The sequence below is a fragment of the Platichthys flesus genome, chromosome 9, assembly GCF_949316205.1.
Source record: "Platichthys flesus chromosome 9, fPlaFle2.1, whole genome shotgun sequence".
NCBI lineage: Eukaryota > Metazoa > Chordata > Actinopteri > Pleuronectiformes > Pleuronectidae > Platichthys > Platichthys flesus.
This window is the reverse complement of record NC_084953.1, coordinates 1,899,768-1,909,112: the sequence shown is the minus strand read 5'-3', so window position 1 is coordinate 1,909,112 and position 9,345 is coordinate 1,899,768. Positions and strand designations below refer to the sequence as shown.

General features: G+C 49.1%; 1 protein-coding gene across 1 annotated transcript; it reads left to right on the top strand.

Annotated features, from left to right (window-relative positions):
* The first annotated feature begins 3,771 nt into the window (after positions 1–3,771).
* LOC133960937 (insulin-like growth factor-binding protein 1) lies at positions 3,772–6,474 on the top strand. The gene is made up of 4 exons (XM_062395823.1): positions 3,772–4,336; positions 4,466–4,626; positions 5,035–5,163; positions 5,333–6,474. The coding sequence occupies exons 1-4, from the start codon at positions 3,955–3,957 to the stop codon at positions 5,441–5,443; spliced, it is 783 nt and encodes a 260-aa protein (XP_062251807.1). The 5' UTR covers positions 3,772–3,954; the 3' UTR covers positions 5,444–6,474.
* Positions 6,475–9,345: the final 2,871 nt, after the last annotated feature.

The following is a 9,345-nucleotide window of genomic DNA, read 5'->3' as shown; positions in this document are numbered from 1 at the left end:
TGTGTGTGTGTGTGTGTGTGTGCGAGCAGCTCCTGAGACAACAAGCCTGTTTTTCCCGGTGCTCTTGTCAAAGGTAAACATTCCAGCGTTGGGACGTTCAATGCCAAGCGCCGTTTGATCTCCATCATGTGACATCTGAGAGAGATGGAACACCACCCCCCCCTCTCCTCACACTCGTCCTCCCCCCCCGCCCACTCACCCCACCACTCCTCATCATCTCTCCTCCAAACACAAGCCCTGCAGTAAGTGAGTGTTGGGCCTGTGGTCGGGGTTCGAACACGTCCCGCCGTGTGCAGGCCGATCGTCCCTGACCTGAGATAACTCCGCTCGACCACACGTCCCTGATCTCACATGAGAAAACATCACATGTTCGAATCCCTCGTGTCGCTCCGTCTTTACATCAACCCGCTAACTACAGAGCTGATCCCAGGCTTGACTCCAGCTCGGTCGGCCGTGTAGGGCCACATCACAGGGATCAGGCTGCACACGCCAGCCGAGGCCTCAAACATGAACCACTGTATCATGTTTATTTTGGGACGTTTGGGGGTCAAGGAGCACGAGCCATAAAAAGCAACATTTGGATGAAATGAGAGTAAATGTGACGCAGCACGCGACCCACGTCCCGGCTCCCAGCGGCCCTCACGTCCACGTTCCCTCATGAGCCTGCAGACGTCATCACCAGGTCACAGGTCAGCTGTGGACACGACGCAGCCAAACACAATCCACATCAGGAAACTGGGTTTCAACACAAAGGAAAAGCCGTTGTGTCACAGCGTCAAACTGATTTAAAGCAGGACTGTGTACATTTGACCTTAACGTGTCGTCTTCAAGATGAGATGGATGCTTTGGTTCCTTTGAATGGACAGAATGTGAAGAAGTTTGGCGAGCGGGTACGATCTCCTGTGAGGAGTGTGTAGAGCTGCTCTCCTGCACTGAACCCTGGGTAATCTCCTGAAACGTCTCCAGAGGGGCTGAATGTGAGAACTCAAATGCGTAGAAGACGACTAGATTCCAGAGCTTTTTGGAGATGAGGCCGGTGAAGAGAAACACAGGATTTCTCCGTCATGTCCTGAGTGATGAAGCCGGGAACAGAGTGAAGGAGGCGATGGAAGAAGGAAGATGTTGTTGGTATCAAAGCTTCCGACGCCATACTTGTTTACATTCTTCCTGAGAGCGAGCACTTCCTCTCTAACGACATCACACACATCGGGAAACGCAGCCAGTGGTGATTGGTCGCCGCTGAGTCATGTGACTCCTGCACTGCTCCACTACGTTCATCTGACAGCTTGATTTACTTTGCTGATTGTTCTACTTTCCTTTCATGAGGAGTTTCAAAGGTTCGACCTTCTCACCTGCTCAATCCTCACCTGCGACCACCTGTCAGCGGGAGCTCCTGCCCTTCGGTCCCGCGATGACAGGTCCCCCCCCCCCCCCCCCATTGTTTTAAAGAGTAAAACTATCATCTGAAATCTAAACTGAACGTGCTCCTGTAAATTCAGTGGATTCATGGTTTACACACTTTGCTCCAGAGTCTAATCTCTGTGTAAACTTGAGTTTCAGTGTTTTGGAACGAGGCCGCTCTGGCGTGCATTAAGAGACTTCCTGTCCAGTGAGAGAGAGAACACGCCGACTTCCTGCAGGACAAAGTGCGTAGGCTGCTCACGTCAATGTTTCATCGAGAGGTCGAATGAGACGCAGCCTCAGACCCACAGAGAGCTGCTCTAAACCTCAGCTGCTTCAGGCTTCATGGGAAAATGTGAAAATTTATGTTGAGAATATTTGATGGGACATTGAAGCCGCTACATTAAAAACACATGTGAATGAAATGAGGCTTGAATGAGGAGCTGCAGAGGGATCATATGGAATACTCAGTGTATTATATATAACCAGGCAGTGAAGGTTTATAACCTTTAATAAACCGAAGAGGAAAACAAGAGGTGAAGACACGATCTATAATCTGATCTGTGATCTGTTATGTAAAACACACAGAAAGTTATTTAAAGTAAACTTTTCTCTTGGCTCAGTTTTCCTCTTTGAGTTAAACTTTTAAATCGTCTTTGTGGACAAATCTGAAAGACAGATTAACCCTTTAAGATTTTCATAATTTCTGTAGTACTCGAGTAAACATAGTACACAATATTCACAGAGTAATCCAAGAAACTCTCTGGAAATGAGAATCAATAACTCAGGAAGTGCTCATTAATTAACAATTACTGATAGCTATAAATGAGCCAGAGTCATCCTCTTGTTGATAATAACTTTATTAAATAAAACGAGATTATTGGATCATTGACACTGATGCATTAATCTGTAAGAAATCCCATTTTAAATAATGAATAAAACATATTGTTTTGTATTTTAATCCATGACACATAAAACATTTCAGTTTTCACATCACAATCTGCAAAGTAACTATAATGTGAACGAAACACTGGCCTCTCTGGTCTGCCATGAACTGGGAGGACTGGGAATTCAAAAGGCACCAGTACTATGGAGTAATCAGATTACTTCCTACCACTGAGCTGTGTGATTGGACTGAATTCACCTCGACGTGCACGTAAAGATGCAGCATGTTATGGGTGTGTGATGGTGGGGGGCGTCACGCCACATCAGATTACATTTTTTTTAGCGCGAGGGGGTCTTGGAATCTGGAAATGACGTGGGAGGGACCGTTCACACCGGGTGACACATGATGCAATCCCAGAAGACATTGCGTGGAGCCGATCACACTGACGCAACCTGCTCGTAACTTCGATCCCCCCCACGGAAGAGAGGAGTCGAACTGCAGAGCTGGAGGTGTGACGAGTTCTCAGTCATTTCTCTGATGCATGGAACTCTATCACACGCACGCCCGGGGCTCTGCGCCGACGTGACGCCACATGTTCTTGCAGCAAGCCGTGGAAACCGTGCGCGTCGTCCAGCGTGGGACATCCGCAGCCCCCCCAACCCCCCCAGATAGGAGCGAGGCGAGGGGGGGACGTGTCTGCGGCCATGTCGGCCCCCTTTCAGAGCCCTGCGCTATAATTGTCCCAGGAAACTGGTCACTGCAGCGGGACATGTCCTGGACCGGGCCCCGCACAGGCACGGAGCCCGGGTCACATGGCACAGAGTCACCGAAGTGAACCGGGACCCGCGTTCATAGTAATTTGTCAGCACAACTCCGACGTGCACGGAACTGTTTCAACAGCCGCCTGTTCGCGCGCTCAGCGGGCTCACGCGCGCTCTCTGTTCCGAAGCGGGGGCGTGCGTAATTTGCGCTCATTATGAGTTTTCCCCCCTAAAGTTGTGTAAGAAGTTCTGGGGGAGGGCAGTCAATGAAAAGAATAAACACACACACACACACACATACACACAACAACAACAACACACTCATCAATGGACAACGTTGTTTTCAAATGAGCTGGTTTGTGTCACAGCAGAAAACAAATCGATTCCATCAGTGACTCAGGGAGAAATGATTCTTTATTGAACTGGTGAAAACCAACGCGGTGTGTGTCTGTGTGTGTTTGTAACGTGCAGATGTGGGGGTGCAGCTGGGTGTCGCACCCGGGTGAGAAGGGGGGGGGGGGGGGGGTCCTCGGTGGCAAGATCCAACACCGGTGTCGTCATTTGCCGGCGATACGTGCAGGCCACTGCCTGTTCCAAAATCAATATTGACGTGGTTGTTGTATTCAAATGAACTGGCTGACCGGACACAGGCGGGCCAATCACAGCCCATCGTATCATTACACCTTCTTTTCAGAAATCATTCATAACGCCGATGCGTCAAACACTCACAGAGGAGCCGGCTATAAATACGGCTGCGCGCAAGGCACAGTTAGACATTTCCCCAAAATCAAACGAAAGACGCAACTGAGCAAGAACCGTGGGAATCCGGCTTTTTTACCAATTCTTTGAATCTCCTCTCCAGCTTGCTCCACGTTTCTCTTTTCTATATTTAGTATCCAGCTCACTATGTTGGCCACGGGTGGATTATATTTGCAGCACGTCGTGGTGGCGACGCTGTGCTCCGCGCTGGCCACGGGGACGCTGGGGTCCCCGGTGCTGGGGCCAGAGCCGATCCGCTGCGCCCCGTGCTCCCCGGAGAAGCTGAGCCAGTGTCCGGCGGTGGCGCCCGGATGCGCCGAGGTGCTGCGGGAGCCCGGCTGCGGCTGCTGCCTCGCCTGCGCCCTGAAGGCTGCGGAGCTGTGCGGGATCTACACGGCGCCGTGCGGCTCCGGACTGAGGTGCATCCCGAGACCCGGCGACCCGCGGCCGCTGCACTCCCTCACCCGGGGACAAGCCGTGTGCACGGAGAGCACGGAGCCCGCAACGACCCCCGAGCCTCAAACCCAAGGTAAGGCCCGTCACCCCCACATTTCTGTTTCAGCCGCAAATTCTCATTACACCCAGAAACCAGTGGAGCTGCTCCCAGTCACACTCCTTCCTCCTCCTCCTCCTCATCCTCCTCCTCCTCCTCCCGCAGAGCCAGAGGCGGAGATGGAGAACACAGCCATGATCTCGGACCCCGGCTCCAGCCTCTACCTCCCCGGCCACAGTAAGCCCTTCGACCCGAGGGCTGCGGCGGACGCGCAGGAGAGCATGAAAGCCAAACTCGTCGCCATCCGCAGGAAACTGGTGGAGCAGGTGAGACGCGCGCGCACACACACACACACACGCACTACACACACTCACCAACACACACACGTATTAACGTGCGTGAATTCTGCAAAATCCACAGCGCAGTATGTTCCTCAAAGTTTTTTTTTGGAGAGAGTGGGGGGCGCGCAGGGAGAGGGACTGGCGCGTCGCAAGGGGGCGCTCGTGTGCTGGTGATGAGATGATGAGGGGAAGAATACAGAGATGTAAAGAAAGAGAGAGAGAGAGAGAGAGAGAGAGAGAGAAAGGATGTAGATGCTTGTTAATACAAGTTTTATGTGTAGTTTGATGCCAGGCCACTTGTTTGCTGACAATATATCAATGTGTGTTGTTTCTGTGCACAGGAGTTAACCCCCCTCTCCCTCTCTCTCTCTCTCTCTCTCTCTCTCTCTGCAGGGGCCCTGTCACCTGGAGCTGCAGAGGGCCCTGGACAAGATTGCCAAGTCCCAGCAGAAGCTGGGGGACAAGTTGACCAGGTTCTACCTCCCGAACTGTGACAAGCACGGGCTCTACAAACCCAAACAGGTGGGTGAGCTCCGAGTGTGAGCGGCAGGAGAGAGAGTGAGAGCGTGAAGCCAAGATTCTGTCAAGCACAGGCTGGAGACGTGTGTGTCTGTGTGTGTCTGTGTGTATGTGTGTGTCACCTATGAAACAGCAGCTCAATGAACTGGTTTCCTGTGTGTGTGTGTTGCAGTGTGAATCCTCCCTGGACGGGCAGAGGGGTCGATGCTGGTGCGTGAACTCCTGGAACGGCAAGAAGATTTTAGGTTCAGCCGACGTGTCCGCGGACGCCGAGTGTCCCTGAACGGGGGGGCGGCCACTGATGCATCACAAGAGAAGAAGAAGAAGAAGAAGAAGAAGAAGAAGCCACTGATTATTTCCCTTTTTGATATTTGTTTATTTATTGATCTTGTCCATGGTGGTGTTTAATTCAGGTACACTGTCATTGCGGGGCTGTGCGTCCCCCCCCCCCCTCCCCCCCTCAAACACCCGTCCCAAAGAGAAAAAGAAAAAATCTATTTTTGTTTTTCTGAAAAGGAGATTTTTAATATTTACTTTTGACTCTTCGGCCTTATTTATTTCAACGTTACTACATTGCGTTTGTTATTTGTAATTATTTCATGAGTATTTATATAATTGTTTTTGTTATATATTATTATTATTATTATTATTATTTTGTGAGTGTGTATATAAAGTACATATATGTATCTTGGCCCTGAGTAGCTCCACTGCTGAGTTGAGCTCGCTCGACCCTTGAGGAGTTTTCTGGAGGTTTTGGTTTGAGACGAACCAAGAACAAAAGCACTGAGTGACCAAATGTCATTTAGAAGTTGTTTCTAAATGTATTTTTATTTGTTTTTTTATGTTTTTTCTGTTAATGTCTTATTTTATTTCCCGCTGTCACATGATCAGCTATTGTCAGTGAATGCAAAACTCTCACACGGTCTCAGAAAACATTTCCCATGGTTCCATGGGGCTGCAGATAGCATGACAGGAGGTGCCCCCCTGCACTGCCTCTCAGACGGGTATTTCTTACATTTACCTACCTCCGATATTTATGTGTCTGCTGTCACTTGTGTTGAGGTGTCCGTCGAGAAAAGACGTGTCGTTTAACTTTATGCGTTGTGGTTGTTCTCTCTGACCAAGAACACATGACCACAAAGAGCGCGGCCCCCCCCGCTCTGTCTACATGCTGCTGTTGGGGAGAGAATTGTTGTTGATGTGAGTCGACTCCAAAGTGACTAACTGCTCACTCGTGTGTATGTACACTTTTGTAATTGAGATGTAATGCAAGAGAAAAAAAAGGTGATATATTTAATAAAAACATTAACCTCAGCTATGTGCCTCTGGCCTTTGATTCACCTTGGGGGGGTGGGGGGGTCAATTTGTGCACAAACACCCACAAGTGTCCAAACAGCAGATTCACAACACGTTCGTCAGGTTGTGATTGTGTGGATGCACCTCGTCTTCTGTTCCCAGTGTGTGTGTGTGGAGTGTTATCACTGATCCAGAGTCAGAGTCTAACTTTAGACGAGGAGCTGGGACACGCCGCTCCGCGCTGCCTTTGACCCGCTCTCTGTTTGCCTTGGTCGGGCACAGGAATTCTCCTCTACCTTCCCGTGCCCGCTGCCAGCCGGCCTGGCACCACCAGATTTATTTTTATTCTTTACATATTGAACCTGTGCTTTATCCCTATTGACACATTCCAAGACTGAGGGGAGCCTGATAGCATTCAGGGACTTGAACAGGAGCAGATTTACATGTTGATCTCCTGCAGAAGTCACACTCAGCTGGTTTTTAACTGCTGATGACTTAAGATGGACGAGAGAGAAATAAAACACAAACCTCAGAGACAGCTTCTTAAGATGTGTTCACTTTGTTTTATTAAAAAAAAAGAAGACATTAAATACAAATTATACTTTGAATCAAAATCATTTCTGTTCTCTGTGTGATCTCTAGTTTAGTATCATGAAAAGAATCCAAAGAACTCTTTCAAGGAGAAACTTGAAATGAAAAACAAAAACAAAACCATTTACCCGTGAACAGAGAGATTCTTAATGCGACCAGCAGGGAGAAATGAAACGGATAGAAACAAAAAGTGACATGACAGGAGTGTGACCCTGGCTCTGCACGAACAGACTGAGGCGGGGTGGCCGGGTGTGTATGGAGAGAAGTGACTCAGTGAGAGGTGAGAGGGTCACCGGCCTCGAGGAGCAGAGAGCTGAAGATGACCAGAGACCTGAGCCGGCCTCCGAGCAACGGAAGGAAGAAGGTTCATTTAAAAAATATAACATTCATTAGTGATTATATTCCCAAAAATACACTGAATCATAAAGACTTTGCTGTGCAATCGGTGAGTCACTGAATTGTTCGTGAGAAAACCTAGTTTGGATCAGCTTATATTTCTTTCTTAGATAAATAATTTTTCATTTTTTAAGTACTGTACATGATGTCTAGTCAGACACATTGCTGGCCAGGAAATAATAATAATAATAATAATAATAATAATATATATAAAAAGACACACTTACAAATATCAGGGAGGGAATAGCTTAAACATATTTGTACGTGTGTTCCTCCCCTTACATCAAGTCTGAGAGTGGACTGGGGGGGGGGGGGGGGGTAGCACCAACAGGCTGGTGGTAAGTTGCTGCTTTCTCTTAAAGGAAGTGTTCATGCTACCGAGCTACTGGGCGAGCACTCTCTCCACTGTTCAAGTCTTTACACAGGATGTGGGAGAGCATCGGGCAGGAAGCTCCTCGGGGGGGGGGGGGGGGGGGACCACGCCTCCTCCCTCAGGCCCCCCACCATTCGTGTGAATGCATATTTGGTGCTGTGTCCACCTCGTGGAGATTTGTTGGCATACGATCATACAAGCAGTTTTTTTTTTTTTCAAAAGAAACATAAACAACAACAACAACAACAAAAGAAAATAGTTGCATTGAATGGAAAAACATATCTGAGGGGAGTTTCGCTAAGTTTGCTGTCAGAAGTCCTGGTGTAGCTTCGTTCTGTCTGTTTCCTCTCAGGTGTATTATTGTTTTCTTACAGTATCGCACTGCTTCATCTCACATTACCTCTGAGGGAAGGTATGCAGATGCAGATAGGTCCAATTGTCTTTAACTGCATGCACTGACGAGTAGCGGCGCAGCTAAAGTGCTTTAAGTGCTTGAAGCATAAGGGCAGCTGGCACCTGCGGGGGGGGGGGGACGGTCATACCGGCCTCACCCCCTTTAAACAAGTCTACACCAGGTTGCACCACTGACAGGAAGAGGACCGGGGGGGGGGGGGGGGGTCAGCTCAGGGTACTGGGTAGGAGGACGGGACGAGGCACAGAGACACAGACAAGGTTTGGGACGGGTGTGGGGGGGGGGGGGGGCAGGCTAGAGACAGAAGACATCTAAACAAAATGAAGACTCAAAATCCTCCGAAGGTCGGTCCCAGGAGTCTCAGATACTCGCCTCCTGTCGGCCGGGCGGCTCCGAAAGTAAACTTCTCAAACTGCTGCTGTGACGTGATTCATTCATCTGATTCATTCATTCACATCAACGTTCCATAGATTCACCATGAGAGTGCGGTTAGCTTGATAGTCCTCTGTCATGAATAGCTTCATCCACTTGAAGCAAACATCAAGTGTGAAGAATTAAACACGATATAGAGACAAAGAAATGTGTGTTTAGCTATATGTGGGAGCAATTGGATATTTTACGAGGTGAGGGTTGTCTATCAAAACACCAAGAAGGATCTGACTTGTTGAAATGGCTACAGCTGTTTTCAGACACGCATAGAAGCAGTTTATAAATGTTTTTACTTTTAAGCTCCTGTGGCTACAAACCTGCCAGCAGGGGGCGATATATCTGAAACTCCGGAGCTAGCCTTACAGCGAGTTGCTCCGTTAGCCGCGGACCCCGGATGGTGAATGATGGAGGAGAATCGGAGAGGTTGGTTTTATTTAAGGCACCGTAACTGCCTCCGTTCCCTTTCGGGCCGAAGGACGAGGGAAGGAAGGAGGCCCCCTGGTGGCCATCAAGACCCCGCCGTCCCATAATCCTTCACTTCAACATGGACCCTGAGCCGGAGAGCGTTTTATTTCTTCCTGCTTTGTTTAACGGAGCGAGGGCAGTCGCACATCTCTAAACTGAGCTTAGTGACAAACAGTATTTACACAAATCCACTTCCACTCACTCGCCCTTCTTGCACAGACAT

What these genes read in the sequence shown, in the direction of transcription:
- LOC133960937 (XM_062395823.1), top strand. Translation starts at nt 3,955, where the DNA reads ATGTTGGCCACGGGTGGATTATATTTGCAGCACGTCGTGGTGGCGACG. An exon ending in CCCCGAGCCTCAAACCCAAG is followed by an intron (nt 4,337 to 4,465) that starts GTAAGGCCCGTC and finishes CTCCTCCCGCAG; the next exon opens with AGCCAGAGGCGGAGATGGAG. An exon ending in GGCTCTACAAACCCAAACAG is followed by an intron (nt 5,164 to 5,332) that starts GTGGGTGAGCTC and finishes TGTGTGTTGCAG; the next exon opens with TGTGAATCCTCCCTGGACGG.